This window comes from Haliotis asinina, chromosome 1 (assembly GCF_037392515.1).
Source record: "Haliotis asinina isolate JCU_RB_2024 chromosome 1, JCU_Hal_asi_v2, whole genome shotgun sequence".
NCBI classification, from domain to species: Eukaryota; Metazoa; Mollusca; class Gastropoda; order Lepetellida; family Haliotidae; genus Haliotis; species Haliotis asinina.
In genome coordinates this window covers 81,948,595-81,970,206 of record NC_090280.1, presented here as the reverse complement: position 1 = coordinate 81,970,206, position 21,612 = coordinate 81,948,595, and the positions used below count along the sequence as shown (strand labels likewise).

The 21,612-nt window shown below is 37.5% G+C and overlaps 1 protein-coding gene across 1 annotated transcript in view; it reads left to right on the top strand.

Annotated features, from left to right (window-relative positions):
* Nucleotides 1-21,612, top strand: part of LOC137298031 (serine/threonine-protein kinase NLK-like) — a 55,548-nt gene that overhangs the window by 21,645 nt on the left and 12,291 nt on the right. Inside the window, exons 2-5 of the mRNA XM_067830070.1 lie at nucleotides 9,353-9,482; nucleotides 12,627-12,682; nucleotides 20,358-20,464; nucleotides 21,361-21,446. Of these exons, the coding sequence (XP_067686171.1) occupies nucleotides 9,353-9,482; nucleotides 12,627-12,682; nucleotides 20,358-20,464; nucleotides 21,361-21,446 (379 nt within the window). The remainder of the gene's footprint in view (nucleotides 1-9,352; nucleotides 9,483-12,626; nucleotides 12,683-20,357; nucleotides 20,465-21,360; nucleotides 21,447-21,612) is intronic.

The following is a 21,612-nucleotide window of genomic DNA, read 5'->3' as shown; positions in this document are numbered from 1 at the left end:
ATGCTGGGCTATATACTAGGTTGCTGAAACAGCCTTTCTTCCACTAGATTGTCTACAAATGATGTAACTTGCACTCATGTAACAGCTTGTAAATAATTTACTAGACATGACCTGAATTTTCTTCTGCAGCACTGCTAAATGTTAGCTATACTCATGGGGGATGAGCCTTATGGGTGATGCTGTGTATGATGTTCTCCCATCCCCCATCAATCCTCATCCCTTGTCCTTGTCCTCGCTGACATTAACAGCACAAGACTGTGCCAACTACACCTACCGTCCAACCCACCCAGGATGGGGTCCCGCTTTGCCCATTGTCAAGACATCTCCTGCTGGGGAGACAGCTTGGAGGAGTCGATGATACCATATCCCAGTCAGTTATGTTATGTATGTCTGAGTATAAATTGCTGCACGTGCATTGTGCCAATATGGTGATATGTTACATATGAACCCTGTAACTTCATTGCTGAGATGATGGCAAAGGTGGAGATGGTGGTATATAAATAGCTGGTTCATTCATGTAAGAACGTGTTGAATACAGGATTAATTGCTGTTTAATAATTACTGAGATGTTTGGTTGTGGCTAATCATTAGGTGACACATTGTGTTATATTGGTTAGGCTGAAACGGTTGAAAATGTCTGGCTCTAATGTGGGATTTTAATCAGGTCATATTGTTTCTGTCTTATCGCCTTTGGTTTTTTTTGTTCATTCACAAACATTTGAGTCATGTTTAGCAAATTATTGCAAGCCAAAGGCAAGAATATATTGGGGTGAGCAACATTGTATCCCTCAAAATAAAGATGTTCATATCCATAAATTCTACCCTTTGGCTTGCAAGAACCTGTTCAACCTGACTGAAATCCTGCCAAGTAGATTCTGTATTGCAATCTACATGAGATTTCCAAACAGATTAGGGACTTTGGGTTAGCCAAGTGCTCAAAGTGTATGCTCATTATGCTGAGGACCTGGGTTCATTTCCATGCATGGGAACAGTCTGTGAAGCCTATTTCTGGTGTCCCCACTGTGATATTGCTGGGATATTTCTAAAAGATTCATAAAAGTACACTCACTCATTCTAAACGGTTTAACTGGAAAACAATTGATGTTATTATATACATTAGCATTGTTTCGTTGCCAAAGCTGAAGAGTTAAAAAAAAAAACACACCCCTTTTTCATTCAATTTTAACACTCACTTTACATTTCTTATAAATATAAATAGATATGTATGTATGCAGCCATTGCCATTTGATAACTAGTTGCATCTGTAGCATTATAACACGTCTGGACTTATACTGGTATAACCATTGCAGTAAGCATTAGGGACACAAGGTGCAATGATGACTCTCCAGATATGTGATAAAATCCTTGCAATGTTACACAGCATTATCATTTCCTTATACTGGATAAACATACCAATCAGATTTTAGATGAGTCTTATCTTACATTATACCAATGTAAGCAAAACCATCTTCACAAACCATTTCGGAATATGACTAACATCTGTGCTTCATGCTCAATTTAGTTAATCAGTAGCACGTTATTTGTGAAAAAAATCAGGGCAAATATTGAATGAAATATCCTCAGTGTCTCAAGACTGCGTATGTTGAATTCTTGCATGACCAGAACCAGTGTACAACATCGATGGCAGCCATCATGTACTATTCCTCTGGGAAATCAAGCCCTAGTTTACTAGTGGAGGACTAGAGCCTTGTCCAACACTAATCAGATTAATAGGTGTGTGTAGAAAGTTCATTGAGTCATTTCACTTCTGAGAAATTGATCTTTAATTATGACTTGCATTTCATGAGTACAAGGGCCATCCATGAGCTTATGTATAACCAAGGTGGTCTGGCATTTTGATAGATTGTTAGCAATCCATGGGATGCTTAATTTTGTTGAGCAAAGAAATTATTGATTTTCATTAATTTTTTTAGTTCCTATAAAGAATCTGTGCCACCTAGGTCAGCCATGTCCATTGAGCCTATATCATGTACCATGTGCTATGTATCAAGAGATTCTGTGACCAATGTTGTCTTCAACTTATTTCATATGTGCTGGTGCAAGGCACTGTGGTTAGCCATGCCTATTGAGCATTTAACGTATCATGAATTTGTTTTTTTTTCCACCGTGCTGAAGCTAAGGGATAAGATTCTCTGACCAGTGTTGCCTGGAACTTAACTTCTATATGTGCTGGGGACAGGCACAGTAGTTTGCCGGTCTTGCTGAAGGTCTTGGTTTGATATCCCCACATAGATACAATGTGTGATGTCCATTACTTGTGTTCCTGTTGTGATGGTGCTGGATTATTGCTAAAAGAGGCATAAAGCCGAACTTACTCACAGCTATTGTTGTTTACAAGCAGTGTGTGAATTAGTTTTGAAAAGTCACCAGTTACGTAAATAAGTACCAGAACCTCAGCCAAGCTAGTGAAACATTACTTTTGTATTCTAATGGTTCCTGACCAATTTTGCACAACGCTATTAACCTTTTTTATATAGTGATCTTCCTATGACTAGGGTTAATATCACAAAATATTATAACACCTTCATTGACTTCATCATACTCATGTGCATTAAATAAAGAACAGATTATCTGAGATTTGCAACTAGCCGTTTAGAATAGCTTTGAAAATATATTAATGGCCTGGTTGACTATCAGCTAGCATTTGTCAAGCAGGCCGGTAGATATTTCTAATACTGGGTACAAGGTTGCATAAAACTTCATAAACATTCCATGGTGTAAGTTTAATATAGCTATTACATATTTCTGTTGTCGTTAACCCTCACTGACACACTGACAGGATTGGTGTGTGACAGACCACACAGGAAGTGTGAGACAGACAGGTCCTTGGCCAGCCACTTAATGTATGTAACTGTTCTAGGAACTTCATCAGGAAGCAACAATTAGACATGTGTTTTACCACTGCTTGCTTCCTGACCTCTCCTCAACCTCTCACCTGTCGTAATCATCAGTTGTCTAGCGATGTCATGGAACAAAGTGGCAACCAGAGGCCTTTGGTGCACCTTTTTAGCCTGACTGGTGTAATCCTATAATTCTAAACCAATTCTAACCACGCTACTGTTGACTTCTAATCCTCTGTCTTGTATATACTCCAAGCCATTCATGATTGTGAAAATATGGAGATATCTAAATTAAAAATATGAAAATACAGAGGATGCTTTTCTATCATCAAAGATATCAGTGAAATGCTTACCTATATAGATAATTACAGAACTGTAATTATACCAACAATAGCAAAACTATAATTATTGGTTCTGTACCTCTCGGTACTCCCTCACTTGTGACTGTAAAATATTGTCAGTTCTCTACTGATGAAAACAGGATGATATTTAAAGATTGTCTGTTCTTCTACATGAACTGACCTACGGAAATCTCTCATTCTTAATTCTCTGCTGTTCAATGACACAAGATAACAGTTGAAAACGATCTCAGTCAATCTCAGGCGGGCTGGAGGCTGAACTAACCCTTGTCAAGTCAGCAAGTGCTTTCTAGCTCCGAGTTAGACATGCTGGTGTGATAATTACTGATATGGCCCAGAATTGTCCTGGATCCGCTGAATAAATGCAGTTTTATGGTACATAATATTGTCTGTAAACGAAACAAATTCTGCTTCCGCTAGGCATGGCATATATATGTTGACGGGACACTGGAGGATAATGCATATTGATAGTGATGTACTGATGTCAACTAATCTCTCCATGTTAGTTCCAATATTTCTTAAGTACAGATGATGGAGAATATTGGATAAAGTATGATTTATCCCACACTTGGTCACATGGAAAAGGCAGCCACTTGGGAAATATCTTTGTGACATCACGAAATGAGAGAACTTGTTCACTAGACACATTTGTTCCTGTTTGTAATAGGGTTGGTGGGGTAGTCTTGTAGTAAAGCATTTGCTCATCACACGGAAGACCCGGGTTCGATTCCCCACATGGGTACAATGTGTGAAACCCATTTCTGGTGTCCACCGGTGTGATATAGCTGGAACATTACTAGAAGCGTCGTAAAACCATAATCACTCACTCGCTCCTGTTTGTTTCATATTTCCAGTTATTTTGTTCAATTTAAGGTGAGTCTGATTTGCTCATTCATAATTAAGTGACAGTCATTCTATGATTGGTATATTTACTGGTTCAGTAAAACATCAATTTTTTTAGGCAAAATAACCCTCGGCACTGAACGAAAACAGATGCAGGAACAGGTTAACTTCATCACATACGGATGTAGACGAGGCCATTCTGTTGTACAAGGTGAATCCTCGATCAACTGGAGTTTTCTCCATGACAAGCGTTTCATCTGACCCTGCTGTGTGAAATCAAATGGCAAAATCCATTTGGTGAAAAACAGATGTTGACACTAGAAAAGTGGAAAGTTGTTGCAGCATTAGTTCCTCTGCAGCGTACATGCGCCTTTTCTGCCATTGCTGTGAAAATATCACTTTACTAAACTTTGAAATCTGCCTTTCACACTGTAGATATATAATAATGCATTATAACTATGGCCTAAATTTCGTACTGACATGTGTATGTCATGGTTTATCTTTCATAGACAGTGTCACTATGTTACAATGAACTAATGGTCCTGGGTTCACATTGCAGATAGGTCTTGATTTTAAGCCTTAGTTTCTTGACATACTTATGAGGGTTTCTCTAAAGTAGCATATGTTTGAAGCTCACATTAACTGGGTCTGTCCTTCCTCTTCAGACTCAACCCATGATTTAACAGAAGTGCCTCTGAAAGGTTTTTATTAATGTAGAACTCATTTGTGACTTATAACTCTTTTGAAAAGTCTGTGCTATCGTTTTCACTGAATAGTTAGTAAATAAGAGCAGAGTTCACACAGCAAGCCCATCAACCCCCTCCAAGTGTGTCTGTCTCTTCCTTATCATCCAGATTTATTACCAAGCTGATGGTTTTGAGCCAGTCAGCTTTTCATATTGGTTGGTTCCCAGCTGGAGGGAGAAGGTATGGCTATCTATTTAGACATGCTGAGAAGCAGCAATGAACACCAGATGTTGCCCAGGCCCTCACAGCCAGGGTGTTAAATGCACATCCCCCAGACTCTTGGACAAGGTATTTTGTTGTTTCCAATCTGATCCTGAAGACCCTCACAGCCAGGGTGTTTGGTGGTCAGTCACAGTTGCAAGGACAACAGTATTTGTGGTATCCTATCAGTGCCTGTAGATGTTTTCAATCAGGATGTATGGTGCTCTCTCCACTCAATGCCTATAGGTACTCAAGATGTTGGTGCTCTCTCACAGTTGTCAGGACAACAGTATTTGAATAGCCCAATCAGTGCCCACAGGTACTCAGGATGTTGGGTGCTCTCCTGTATATAAAAGCTGAAGTCATAACAGATTCACAGTATAAAATTGTGAATTGATCTAAAAGAGGATTGTTGGTTTCTTTATTCATCTTAAGTTGAAGAAAACGACAATATTTATTATTTTCTCATAAATATATTGGTGTGTGGTCCATCTTTTCTTACACAAAATGCAAGCTAATACACTGTGTCCATCCACCAACTCAATTTTATGTAATTTGAACCTTTGTGTTCTTACAGACTTAAGCCATAAATATTTTATTACACAATCTGCTGTGTATTGATCCATTAAGTTAGGACACATTCCTTGTTTTTTTCTGTTTTTACTTAAAAAAGAGTGATTGTTTTTACATTAGAAGTATTTTTAAGACACAATACGCCATTTGATTGTATATTGATTACACAGATTTGATATTGTTGCTGTTTACTTAAATAACTGCCTGTAAAATTAGCATTATATCAATTCAAAAGTGTCTTGTTCCTTCAACTTTTAGGATAAGTTCAGTATTCCAGCCAACACAGCAAGGTTCCCAAGTACTGCTGATCTAACCACATATTTGACATTTCTGACTATTGTAATGGTAGACTCCACAGAGCTTGCCCATGTGTTACAGCTAGTGTATATATGACAATAGACACTCACTGTGGTATAAACCTTGTAACTCCATGGCTTGTGCTGCTCAGATAAGATCAGATCAAAGGCATAATTCATTCCTTGTCCCTTTCAATAACATTCAGTCTGTGTTGATCGTAATAAAGAGGACCCTTTGTCATAGAGGCCAGGATATGGCTTGTACAGCAAGACCTTGCTGTGAAAGACGCCTTTCAGCCAGACCTCGGCACCTTTTCAGTTGTCTGTACTTGAAGAGATTCTTACTCTATAGATATGAAGTTATACCTGGGAGTGTGCCATTAACAAATATGATGTTGTAGAATTCTATAGCCATAGTCATTAGCTGGGGCGGTGGCTCCAAGAACAGGTCACACTAGTTATATCATATCTGACTTACATTTACTAGGTTTACAGATGGGCGAGTGAGTTCATGTAGTGCACCTTGATCCTTTTTCAAGTCAAAACATGTATGTATTAATCTGTGAATGTATAATAAATACTTTGATATTTTCAACAACGAATGAAAAATATTTAGCATTTGTCTTGTACTTAAATGCTCCTAAATATTTACTAACTGTCATCTTCAAAGATAATATCCTTGTAAGCGTTGAGTGGTGTATGTCAATTTTTTTTATCACTGTATTGTTACTCATTCCTTTCAGTGGAGTTAAATCATGCTTGTTTCCTAATCAAAGACTCTGTATGCATGGAATGAACAAATTCCATCTCAGCTTTGTGGGGTTTCTCTCCATTATCTCAATATAGATCATCTTTTACATGATGTGATGATGTAACTTAGTTGTAGCTGAATCGGTGTCCATACACTGGTCTTGTGTCGGCATGGTGATTCAGTGGGGTGATAGTTGTCTCCCCTAGCCATGCCAGAAATCAATGGTATGTCAGATTTGCTTTGATTATGTTGTGTGGATAGTTAGCACCTTTCTCCTACTTGCAGTGGGATAGCCAAATGGTTAAATCTTCCATTCATCACGCTGAAGGCCAGTGTTTGTTTTCTTACATGGGTACAATGTGTGAATCTCGTTTCCGTTTTTTCAAGCCATGATATTGCTGGAATATTGCTAAAAAGTGGCATAAAACCAAACTGTAACATATCCAAGCTTTCCCCCACTTCAAGGCTTAGTATTGCTGAAAAAAGGGCATCTCTGCTTGTCATAAAACGCAACTAACGGGATCGGGTGGTCAGCCTTGCTGACTTGGTTGACAGATCATCGGTTCCCAATTGTACAGATTGATGCTCATGCTGATGATCACTTGATTGTCTGGTCCAGACTTGATTATTTACAGTCACCATATAACTGGAATATCGCTGCGTGTGGTGTAAAACTAAAGTCGCTTACTTAGTATTGCTCAAATACTGTTCAGTGTGGCCTTATACCAGTGTCACTAACTACACTTACTACAACCCATAAAGATCCAGGTTAGAACTTATCTATAGTAGCCCATGCTTGTAAGAGTAAAATATAGGATCGGGTGGTCAGACTCGCTGACTCTTTGTTGACTTGTTATCGTATCCTAATTAGTTAAATCTTAGATCCTTATTCATGTTGTTGATCAATATATTGTCTGGTCCTTTATTTACTGACTGTTGCCATATTGCTAGAATATTGCTGAATGCGGGTGAAACTAAACTCTCCCACTCACTCACTATATATTAAATGTCACTGAGTATGTACTGGTCAGATACATACCTGGCATCAGTTCATATACCCTTGTGAACAAAACTGCTTCAGTTAAACAACGGTGATACTTTAGCGTGTACACAGCAAATATTTACTTCATTGCTTACCTTATCATCCCACAAGCTGTACGTTCTGATATCTCTGGCAAGTAAACAGGCCTTGAAGGCTAAAGGATGAAATGCTATTCCATTCACTCACTCACTTACTCCTTAGGCAGATCTAGAAATGGATGCAAGGGTGCCCAGTCCCATTTATCCTGAATGTTTATTAAATGACCATTGAAACTCTAGTGAAAATAATGTGTGCACCTCCCCGACCCCTTTCTCAAAAAATTGTATCCACCCCTGCACTCAACTCACTCACTCACCAGACATATTGAAGATAGAGAAACATTTGACTTGCACTGGATAGATTGTTGTGGTCAGTGAACTTTGATAATCAGCTTCACACAATCAAGAAACCAGTTTTATTAGAATGACCTCTTCCCCAGACAATGGTGTCCAGTGTCTTATGAACTTGTCACCTGGGGTGGCTAACCTCCGGGCTTGTTTGTGTCTTTAGTCAATGGCAGTATGCATGTGTGACCTCTCAGTAACATTAACCCTCACTTCCTGCTGCAGCGATACACGAACCGAGAAAGCCCATGCAAGTCTATAAAATGTGCCAAGTCTAGATTTTTACAGCTTCAGAAAATAGTCTTGGTTCTCCTTTTCAGTATATTTTATTCTTTTCATGATGTCTTTTTTGTCTGTGAAATATGTTCATTTCAGAGACTAGTTGTTAGTCGAATAGAATGGCCATTCATTTGAAGATATTTGTCATGCACGGAAGAGATTAGGCTGCAGTATTGTCTTGAGATGTGATCCTGTTTACTGCAGTTCTCCAGGGAATATTGTTTAATAACACTGTCACGGAGAGTAGTGGTTTATGAAAATAACTTTGAACACCATTTCCAAGTATTTCTAATTAGATATATTTGAATTTCGTAAAACATTACGAGAAACAACCAGAATATTCATTGTTTTTGAAGAATATATCGGTATTAGGAAATCGTGTTGGAATTTTCAAGAATAAGTGCAAAAAAAATTACATTGACATGAAAGTTGTCCTAAATGAATAAAATGGTGAAAGTCACCTTCAGTGAATACAATGGTAGAGATAATCTTCGGTTTGACCTCTTTACCCGTAACGACATTTCTTTATCTGAAAATCAACAAATGGCAATGAATAATAAAAAGACTCCTTCTAATTCCCTGTCATTGTCAGAAATGGAGACAAAATTACCTTTTCAGTCATGTACAAGTATTTTATCATGTGTTGGAAAAATTCCTGATGTGTTCCATGCTTCGCAAATTGATCTTAGCACTAAGACAATAATACTCCAATACTGCCTCATTGATGTATAATAGTTTTATCACATAGATCGCCTTATTGAATAGGGCCTTGATGCAGAAGTTAATGATCAATATACCTAACAATACATCTTGTTACAGTATGATAGTATGTTGGTAATACGACTGGAGTTTGTATGAACAATGGGTTTACAGGGGTTTTTTTGTATCATATATGATTTTTTTTTTTATATTCAGTCTCTTCATTACAATACGCCAATGTATTGGAACTCCTTTCACTGTTTTGACCCTGTGAGCTTGTTTGGGATGTTGTATGAATGATATTGTTTTGCGTTTACAGGGCGGTGACAGACCCTCGTGACGGCAAACGGGTGGCGCTCAAGAAGATGCCAAATGTCTTCCAAAACCTCATCTCTTGTAAACGGGTGTACCGAGAACTTCGGATGCTCTGCCACTTCAGGCACGATAACGTAAGTTATGCAACTACTTCAGGTTCAAGAAGATATATTTGTATACATATTTTTCTAGTGTATCACTTCTTGAGGGGAAAGTCCTTGTCATAATATGGCTGAAATACAGCCCATGTGATGTTGAATATTAACTCATTCATTCTTGAGAGAAAGGTTACCATGTTATACATTATAATAATAGTTTCTGTCGGTACCAAATTGTGAAAGGCTTGCAGCTGGTACCATCTTTATCAGACTAAGAGGAAGAGCTGTTGCCAGAGCCAGTGCCAGCTGCTTTGCTTGTCATTTAAGGCAACTAAATAGATCAGCAACCAACCACAGACATTATGGGATGCTCATCATAATATACATCATTGATTTTTCAGTTTTTGTCTTGAATATCAAGGCTATTATGGTAGAAATTTTGTTGACAAGAGTCATAAACAGAAAAAAACCAACCATGTTCCACTTTGTTGCTTTCACTGGTACATGATGTTTCTGAAATCCTGCAGTCTGATGTTTGCTGCATCTCAAATCCACACCCAGTGACTTGTCACAGAGGCTGTTCCATGCTGAGATCATACCCTTTACACCCCCACAGGCACAGAGAAATAGCTGGAACTAAGTTCTGGTAGATTCTAAAACCATGCCACCAACAGGGAATGCTGAATTGGCAATTCCACTGCTAAATCTGTCCATTGATGCCCTTCTGTGCACACTGAAGAGCGAAATATTCAAGCTGAAGTCATCCCGGTTTTAGGACTTTAATCAGAATTTATACAGACTCCTTAGAACTTGAATTTATGTGTTAGCCATGAACTGTGCTTATTTTGGGTGATTTCTGAACAAAGGGCATGGAGGCAATTGAATTTTCTTAAAAGTGCCCACATTTCAAGCAAAGGTTTACCAGTGAAACCCGAATGAATTAAAGCAACAAAATTAGTTCCAAGTAACTGGACTTGAAATAACTTAGTCTCAGGTGGTACTTTTAGGGCTAACCTTGAGCTGATTTGTCATGACAAGGTTTGGGTTCATTATTCCATAGATGGACCATGTGCCTTAAGTGAACCAGTTCTTAGAGTACCCAGCTCTATAAGTGGAATAAAACTTCAGCTAGATGACACAAAGTGGCTTTAGGCCAGACCAGTTTTGTTTCTTGTTTTACGGATCTACCTGTCATATTTCATGAGTAAGGAAAAAAATATAAAAATTAAATCCTAATATCTATTTTGGCCAGGAAAACTTTTCTATATTGTTTTTTGTCCCATTTACACTTCATAAATTGCCCTAAGTGAAATATTTAAGTGTTAAGAAGGAATTTTACTTTGGTTGGTGATTTTATTTTGTTTTATTTCATTTTCCTCCTGGCCTTAGACTGAAAAAAATGCCAAGGTCCTGATGCATAGAGCAATCGTAAAGTTGCGACACATTGTAATTCTGTACTTTACCAGAGGCTTATAAATGAGGTAGAACTGTGGATGATTTGTGATTCTGATTACTGTGGCAGATCATTATATTACTATTGTCCTTGACGTTTGTCTCAATGGACCATATTAATTGGCGACTGTAGCTGGGTGTACACAATAGCTTGGTGACCCTGGTGACCTCTCTTATATACAGTATCAGCTGGACAGTGACTTCTTGCACTGGTCACATGGCTTTGTACAGCTTTGGCACAGGAAGTGTTTTCACAATTACCCTGTCCTCCATTTATGGAAGCCATATGTCACACCTGTCTGCTTAATGAGTGTCCATTGGGATATTTAAATTTATGTGCCGACAAGCCTCTCTAATGTGCAGTATTCTTAAATAAATTACATAGTTTAAGAATACATATTCGTGGTAATTTTGATATGAGTTACACTGTGAGCTTTGCAATTAAAAAATTGTTCAAAGACACATGTTAAAGCAGGCATAGAGTTCTAAACAGGTCTGAGGGCCATCTCAAAACATCTTGAAGATGATAAGATCAATCTGTTCTCAAATTGCCTACATTGATGTGTGAAAAAATATAATTATGAACAATCTGTTCCAGTATTTGTAAAGTACTGAAATTCATATCATAATTACGAAAAAACAGTTCAGAAGAATGTGTTCTAAAATTATGAACACAGCTTTAGGGAGGTCAAGTTAAGCTAAAAATAGCCCCAGTGAGGTGGGGTCAGGAATCAAAATAGTTGTCTTTTGGTTTAACCATTTGACACCATTATGATATCCGGGAACAATGTTCTGAAAGTGGGCTGAGTAGGATAAGTGCTTAGTCAGCAAGTATATTTTGTATAAAGTGTGACAATTGTGGGAGTAGGTCCCAGGTCAGGTGATAACATCTCCAGCCCTTCTCTGGCAACTGTAGGGGAAGAATGCCTCTACGCCTTGGCAGTGGAAGTGACTGTTTACTTTGAGGCTTATGTTTCAACACAGACCAGGATTCCACCTGGGCGGAAGATTAGCTCATAGATATGGTCTCAGCAGACGTGAATTTTCTAGAGTCGAATGCCCTTCCAACCTTAAACTTGTGGGACCCAAAGAAACAAATATTGCTTCATGGCTTTTAGATTTATTCACCGCAACCTGAAACAGTTCTTCAATTTTACGATTATGTTTAAATATAGTTTCTGTTTGGTACACGCTGTTGGGATTATGAAACTTAAATTAATCTGCTGTTTCTTTCTTTTGTTACAAACACAATAGTAAAGGCATTATTGATGCTTAGAGGGATAATGAAATATGTTTGACTGAAAACAGGGATACTGACCGGACAAAGATGGTTAAGTATGAACATTGTAAAGCCCATTTACTCGCTGTCCGTCGCTGTGATGTCACTGAAATATTGCTAAGTGTGTGGTAAAACCAACTCACTCAGTGTTTCGTATGCAGCATTTTGCCGAGTCCTTACTTCAAAAGTCAAGTGTCAGTATGAGTTTCATGGGGCTGTTCCAACCAGGAGGTAGTCTTGTGGTTAAAGTGTTCACTCATGTCAAGGATCCAGTTTGATTCCCCACACTGGTAATTATGCAAGGCCCTTTTTGGTTTCCTGTGGGATATTGCTTGAATATTGCTGAAATTGGTATTAAACTAAACTCACTGAAACCAGAGATGCTCACAAGATTAACAGTAGACATTGAATTCACTGTTTTGCCAGTAACATATTGTTTTCTGTTGCAGGTCCTATCATCGTTAGATATACTTCAGCCTCCACACATAGACTTCTTCCAAGAAATGTATCCTTTGTCTACAGATACTGACAAGTGTGGGACTTGCAATTATTTTTCGGAATATTTTTCATGAAATAAGGTAGATATATTTGAGATGAGTTGATGTGAAATATTGATTTTCTTACATTATTGGCCCTCCATGCAACATTGAGAATGGTAATTGTACATTTGGAATATACTTTTTGAATATTTCTACAGGATATCATCCGTTTTGCAGATAAAGAAAGTACTAATGATTACTTCCCTCACCAAAATACAGTTTTTCCCTCCAAAAGTTATGAAATGGTCGATGCATTCAAATAAGACAATAATATTTTAGTTCTGTAATGTCAGAATATGGAGTATTTTGCCTATACCGCTATATATTTATGACTGTACTGCTACCTGTGTTTTCGCCTATATTTTCACCTGCCCTGCCTAGTCTAAACATGCAAGGCCGGAATAGGCTTGGGGCTTTGTGAATGTCACCCTGCTGTGTAAGTGGTGCACTATATGTCAGAGTTGGGGCTCATGTGTGTTCTGTTGGTAATATCATATGCTGTAAACTTTAGCTTCAAATAGCAACTGAGGTGTTAGACATTTCTGCCTCTCTTACTTAACTAATTTGTTTACAAGCCCTTGCTTCGAAATTGGAAATGTCAAAAAATGTTTTGGGATCCTGCAGGACACTGTGTTTCATGTCGGTTCTTGACAGTCTGATATAAGTTTCCGCAATTGTGTTTTATGCACACATACATATTTGTTGTGCAAGTTGATTGGAATTGTAATAGGTGTGTTGGTCTTCATGTCATTCACACTCTCACAAGTAGTTTTGACCTGTGATGATCGGACTTATTTTTCAGAACTTCATTCTTGTCTTAAAGGGACTCTAACAGGATGAGGTCGTCGGGGTTATCCAGGGTAATAATGGTCAGACCGTACTAAGAGCTTTCACCAAGTTAATAAATGCACTAATCTGTAAGCTGTAAATGACTTTGCTAACAAATATCATCACACCAGTAATTCAGTTGTCTGTATGTCATACAGCTTCAAGGAGGAGAAGGATGAAGTTTTAACAGATGTTAGATGTAAGAACAGAATTTTAGAGAAAACTGAAGCCTAGTACATGTATCTTACTATAAAAAACTAAACATGTGGTAACACCCTAGATATCAATATCACCCTTGATATAGGGGAGAAAAACATGCAAATAACAGTAAAACCAGTCATTTCAAGTTCAAGCATTCCTTATTAATCCTTCAGCCTAAATATTTAATAAGAAGAGGGTACTGTTTCTGCCTTTCTTAAAAGATTGAACATAGAGAAATCACCCCAAAGATAATCCTATACGAGTAAGGAATGGCATTTATTTTAACCATACCTGGGTGTATTTTTAGTGGAATCCACGTCATTGGTACTCAGTCTGTCTGTACCATTTTTGTAGCAGAAAGAAATCGATACCTCTCACAGAAAATCAGGTAGAGAGCTACCATATTGGTAGGTTCTTGAATAGCTTTTCAACTTTATATAACCACTCTTGAAGTGGGTGAAACTAAGTTAGCCATCAATTAAATTTCAGACTCTCTTCGCGTGAATACAAGTGTCCATGGTTAATTTTTCTGATGAAATTTGGATCAGATTTATGTAAGTAAATCTTTTTAAAGCTTAGATTAGTAATTCCTAAGTAAATAAACAAATCAGTATGGTTAGAAATGTTCGGAAAAGAAGCGTCAAATGGAAATATTGGATAATTGATACAAGAAGAATCACCTTTGTGAATTATTTTTAGATTACTGGGACATAGAAAGTGGGCGTGGAATCAATATTGCTAAAATACATTGTCTATACTGACATCAGGTTTAGGAACTGTACACTTTAAGGGCTATTACAAGTATTCCGAACAGCAGACATGTTCAAAAACAAATGCCATTTTATTTAGTACATTCTATTTAAAATTTTTGGGATCATAACTTCAGAAGTGTTTTATTTTGTTACCTTCATAATTTATAGTTATGTTATACATCGTATTCAGGACTCCCCCTTTATGTAGGTGATGGGGTTATGTGTCTGCCCATCAGACCGAGGTCACAGGCTTGAATCCCCATTTGGATATAATGCATTTCTGGCGTCACCCACTGTGATTATGTGGGAATATTGCTAAAAGCAGCATAAGAGCCTGCTGGCACTCACACTCTTTTGTTCTTTTGAAATAGAAGTGATATTTAAACATATATTAGTTACTGGTATAAGCTTTGAATATTGAAATTCAGGATTTGAAATTAGCAGTTACATTTACTCTTAATGTAGTGACTATTGCCCTCTGTGCCAGATACATCCCCAAATATATCGTATATTGAACTATTTCTTCCCATCTCGGCCTACTCCGTACCCCTGGTCAGCATGTGGACAATCTTGGCACAGATTCTATAGAATGAGAAGGAGGGAAAGGTGTGAAATTCTTGCAGTGGCGTTTCTTGCAAACAGTTTTTGTCACCTTATGCAATCTACGATATTTTCTGTAATTTTGGACGTTCTTTAAGCCGTGTAGGTGCACTAGGCTTCCTGGTATGATTTGAACAACCTTGGGACGATCAGGTTCATGTGTGCACAACAAACTGGCCATGTTTGTATCAGTCTCAGAGCTGTTTGACTGACCTGTCAGCAGAGGGCGCTGCTGATTGACAGCTTGTAGCAGGCAGGTCAGGATGCATGTGTAGTACATTGGAATTAATTACCAGAATGGATTATCCCAGTTGGAATGAGACAGGTACACAGTCATAGGGGAGAACTGGTTGAGGTGTCTTAGTTCGGAGTGGTTCGTATTGCAAGTTCACAGTGCCTGGACCTAATATCCAAGTTTTGAATGGCAGATATTCAAAAGTGGTAAAGGTCCATGAACGGCATTTACATGAAGGAAGCAAGAATGTACTCCAAAATAAACAGTTCCACAAATTAAGAATAAGAAGCTGATAACCCAAAATTCTTGCCTTCATGTAGTTGGTTATTTTGTGTGAAGTAGATTTAAGTGAAAAACACAACATAAATATGTATGACTGTTTCTTTGGAAATTAAACATGTCACTGGTGTCCCTGTCCTATTGTCAATTATTTCCTCTCACTCAGGGCCTGTCTCTGTCTCTTAAACGGACACACAACAGTGGATCCCAAAATCAGTTGCTCACACGCCCAGACACCCACACATGAACTAACACACCTGCCTATCTTCGAACCTACCAATGTATCCTGTAACGCACCCACTAACTTGGTCAAACCCATTTATATCCAATATGTCATGGTATAACTGAGTTGTCAGGGAATAACTAGGAATATTGCGCACAGGAAACAGTTATATTTGAAGACAGTAAATATCCTCAGGTATACTTGTATATATTATTTGAATGATCCGTGTAATGCAGATTAAGTAAAACAGTGAACCGACTTGAGGGAGATGAGGTAGTTTTCCAGATAATCTGAAAACTACTAAGCCTGTGTCTATGCCAGGCTCTGTTAGCTCGGCAAATAAATTTGTGTTGGGTCGTTAGAAGAAAGTTTGCATGACTAGCGCAGCTATCCAGGGAAAGCTGACCTCTTGAACCAATTAAATCAACAAAGGTGTCTAGTACATACTCTTTTTCCATTGGATTATACAAAACCTATAGACTGTTTGTGAGAGAATGAACAGTGTATCTTGAAATACCATTATCTACACTGTATGTTCCAGATTAGGGCAGGGTGAAGCCCAGCTCTTCTAAATACAGATTTAATTTGTTCCGCAGCCATTTGAGTTGAGCAGGACTCAAATCTGTAAACTAGTGGTCAATATTGACTGACCAAAATAGCCAGTAGATGCCAATGACCTATAACTGTCACTCTGACCAATCAGATCTTTTGTTACTGAACAGCTGTCCAATCATTGATTGTGTTATAAAAATGGTTGTAGTGGTAACTTGCCATCAATAGCTTGGCTGTTTGCCATGTCTATGATTTGTGGGTCAAGTCCTGACCCAATTGGATGTGATTAGCATGTTTTTTCCCACCCATTTAGTTAAAAAAGGTTTTTGCTGTTAGTTGAAGATTCCAGCCACCTTGTTAGCAAAACTAGACCAAGCCACCTCAGTGCCCTACTTTAGATCTATTTAGACAAGCAGGCACCAGTAATAAGATTTCAGGTGCTTTTCATAGTTGATCTGTTTTCCAAGTTTTAGAAATACACCATCTATAATTAGTTGGGGTTTTTTTTTGTTTTGTTTTTTTAATTTATTACAAATCCTGCTTTGAATTTCTACCTTGATTGAGGAGGTTGGGTAGATGAGGAATGAGGATTATTTTTATGGATATACCTCTTCTTTACTCTGTATAGGCAGTGTTTCGACATGGATTCACTTGCTTGACATTAACATTAGAATCTATGTCGAAATGTCGCTTATACAGAATTAAGAAGCTGTATATCCATAAAAATAGTCCTCATTATTCTTTGAATTTGCTGTGATAATTTATCAGATTTTTTTGTCAGAAATGGAATGTGTGGTGTATGATTGTAATTCTTTTGTTCTCAGGTATCGTGTGATCATGATGTATTCACACGTCATGGGTTTACTCTGCATGTACATATTTCTTGCTGAAGGTTGTCATTATTGAGGCTGACAAGCTGTTGATGGAGCGAATCTGGTGACCCAGATTCATTGGTCCTGTCTTCATGATTCAAATGTCACAGCAGACAGCTTTGAATCTGGGGCTTTGTTTTCTTGAACAGCTGTGACTTCATGTTCACACCCATTTATGACAATGGATTAATCCACATCACAGTGGGGATTGTGCCATATGGCAGATTAAGGGTAGTCAATTGATGTTTGTATTCCAAAGTTTGAGTATTAGTGTTCCACTCTAAGTTACCAGATTTATTTGCTATTCAAACAAACAGCTGTTACTAGGATCTAGAATATTGCATATTGCCGTGAACACCTACTGAACTCAAATTTGTATAAAAATCTAAATTGACTATATGCATCAAAATTCCCATCTGAATTATATTTTCTTACTGTGTCATTTCCTTCAAAAAATCAGGTTATACACTTCTTGATATCTGAGTAAGTAATCTTAGTAATTTTACAAGAATAAATGTCCTGAAAGGAACAAAGTACTATTATTTCTATTAATATTCTTATTTTTTAAGATTTTGTGTGGTCTCTGCTTCACAGATCTTGACACATGTGATCAAATACATGTCTGTATTTTTTTCATAACCCCCCCCCCCCCCCCCCCCCCACCCCACCCCACCACCCACCACCCCCAAAAATAAACTTGGGTTCATTCTTCAGAGAACTGAAATAGGACATGACGTGAAAAGAAAGTTTTATGTTTAATTAAGACCTTTGTCATCGGGGTGAACCAGTCCTGATACGAACAAAACCAGAAACACATGTAGGAATAGCAGGGGCTTTGTTAAACTAGTCAACCAAGGCCTTTGTTGACTTAACTATCAGTTCACTCCCATCTCACTGGCAGGAGGTACACTGGAGCCAGTCCAGATGTAATCAACTCACACTATGTATTATTTAAATGAAACATTTTACAATTTTTTTCAAGTACATGTGTTTGGTTATTTTGAAGTGTAATAGATTTTAATTTAGAAATAGCTTGTGGGCAAAGGTGAATTGATCCCACACTATCTGAAAGGGAGACTAAGCCAGTCTGGCGTGAAGCTGAGGTTAGGAGTGAGTTATAAATATAGGTGACATCATCAGGCGTCCAGGGACTGTTTAGGCAAATATTAACTATCAGAGTTTCAGCTTTGTTCAGATACTCTCCACACTTCGTAAACATTGGAACAGGCTGTCTTAAAGTCTTTTTCTGAAGACTCTCAAGTGCTTTGTTAATTCTTTCTCAATTTTATCCTCTGAAAAATATATAAAATTACATTGATGAATTTATTTTGGATGTCTATTGACTCAAATTTATTGTTTTATTTTTCTGATAGATATTTGAAAATAAGATCACTCGAAACAATAAAAACAAGTTTGTTGTTTGCACGTGATGTGTTAGAGTATCAACATTACATTATTGCTGGTGTTCCCCGCCATGATATTGCTGGAATATTGCTAAAAGCTTCATAAAACAAACACTCACTCACTCTCATTAATATTGTCTGTTCTTGTATGAATTCTGTGATAAGAACAAATGTCACTTTATACATATAGTACATCACTGGTTTTCCGAATTTAATTAATGCAAAGCAATTAAAACCCCCCAACATATTTCAATATTTTCTCTCCAGATAACTTAATGATAGAAACACTGATATACAAAATACTTGAACTACAAAACAGTATAGCCTTGAGACTAAGTTTATCACAGTATAGTAGTGTTTTTCACAAAATCATTCTACAAGCCTTATTTTATGTCAAGCATGTTTTGTTTTCTTTTAAAGTAAGTTCATGCATGTTTAGAACATGAAAGATAGTTTTCCTCAGACTGAAATGTTAGGTTGTATTTGTCCAGTGTTTGAAACCATACTATGGCTTCTGCGGAGTTGTGATTTCTTTGCCAAGACTGCAGTGTAAACTATGATCCGTATCCCATGGTCAGATAACAAAGGCAACTGAGTCCATTGGAGTACAAAGACCTTCTCAGGTCAGCAGTGTAACCATTGTCAGTTGTCAGCCAATATCATTTCTCTTCATGTTTTACCACAGATCAGGGAAGTAAAGTAATATCTTCCTGACTACAACCCATTTGCTTTTTATTGACTTCTTCTTAGAAATATATTTGTTGTGTATAACAATAGTCATTCCGGGTAGACGCTTGAGGTCAGATTCGTTATGTACACCAAGAAACGTGCAATGACTTGTGATCAGGGTTTTGTTTGCGTGTTGCCTAGCAACAAGAATCTTGACACTGTGATGGGTGTAATGGGCCTTGTTATGAATCATGCAAAACCAACATAATTATAGGACTAGTGAAAGATATTTTTTATTTTTCCCTAGGCTTGTCATGATTACTAAAACATACTATTATGTTTTTAATGGCATTTTTTCAGTGTTTGACTTCCTATATAAATGATACTGTATTTTGATTTTTTTTTTCCTGGATAAAACGAGCAGTTGGGGTAGCCTTTTGGTTGAAACGTTCGCTGAAGACTCAGATTCAATTCCCTGCATGGGTACAATGTGTGAAGCTCATTCGTAGTGTCCCCCTTCCCTGATTTTGCTGGAATATTGCTAAAAGCAGTGTAAGACTAAAACTCAATCATTCCATGGATAAATAAACTAGGTTTGCACTATGCCAAATAGAAATCATTTAATGAAATGGATTTGATGTGTATGGTTTACTGTAGGGATCTTCTGTTCTGATGTAGAAAGGAGGGGTGTACATTAATGACATAAAGAGAAGTGTATTGTCTGGAGATCTACCACTGTGAGTTTAGCTCAGTGAAAATTGTCTACAGATTACTTTTGTAGTGAAACCTTCTGGACTGATGTTTAACTGGATCAGGGCTCATGGCAAGTTGGGAAAGTTTCAAAATTTTGTCAGTAGGAAAATACTGTAGTTTGTGAACTGAATATCCTGCAAAATAAAGGATTTATTCTGATTATGTTTTACCATTCATGAGCTCTAATGTCTATAAGATTATCATTAAGTCACGAATTTTAAATATAAGTAATATGGCGTTGTTCTTGGCGAGTGGTTTCCTTGACCGTTACCAGCTATGTGGTCACAGAGCTGCTTCAGAGCGATCTACATAAGATCATTGTGTCACCTCAGCCGCTCACTGCAGACCATGTCAAAGTCTTTCTCTACCAAATACTCAGAGGTGAGTCTTATATTCATGGATTCTTTCTTCTGTACCACTTCTTGGCAGTACTGTAAGTAGTAGCAACATCGTTAGTGGCAGCTTAGCGTAGGTTCACAGTGGTTAAAGGGAAATAACCCTGTATGGCATTGGCTACATCGGTCGTGCTGAGATTTAGGCAAATTGGGAACTATGTGTTGTGACGTTTACATAGTCATGCTTTCAAAAGACTCTTTTTTTGGTTAATAAGTCACTAAAGTGAAGATTTGATTTTCTTTCATTGTTTTGATACTAATAGTGCAATATTAACCAATTTTCATAGGCCAGTATACAGTATATAAAGTAAGTATAATCTCATATGTTTTGAAGGACGTATGCAGCTTGAGCAGGGGTTCAATTTATTTTTTAAAACCACTTGCCACAGGGCAAGTGACTTTAAGAGAGTAACTTGTCCTGACTAATTTTCCACTTGCCCTGTTTGTTATGACATAATCACGATGATGACTTTATGAAAGAATAAATCAACATGGTATTTGATGTTAATTTTTAGTGGACTGTTTACTGAGAAAGATAACTCTGCTCTGTTATATTGCGAAACTTAATAGCTACATGTTGAGCAGATATGAAATGAAATCCAAATTTATTTCCAGTTTGAAACCACAAACTTCCTAATCTACTAATCTATTCGGTGACTTAATTGTTATGCCATTTTCTTAAGATTTTAGTAAGGACGTTTTAAGGTGATCACATTAAGCCAAACAGATAGATCAAAATAGATCAGGGCCTAAATAGTGTTTTTATTTGAAGTAATTGTCATGTTTATCATTGTTAACAACCCAGATCAGTAGATTGTGTGCTCGTCAGATGATTGCTATAGTCGTGAGAATGAAGCACTGATGATGGTCTGTGTGTTTCAGGTCTGAAGTACCTCCACTCCGCCCGGGTTTTACACAGGGATATCAAACCTGGCAACCTCCTTGTAAATAGTAATTGTTGTTTAAAGGTGAGTGCAACTACAATTCATATTTCTTCAGCAAATGCGCAAATTCATCATTTGGTGTCTGTTTTAACGTGCAAGGTTCTCAGAATGTTGGATTTTTCTTAAGTACACTGCCATTTTGCCCTCAATAATTCCTGCATGCACAATCAAAAGATATGGCTAAAATGGG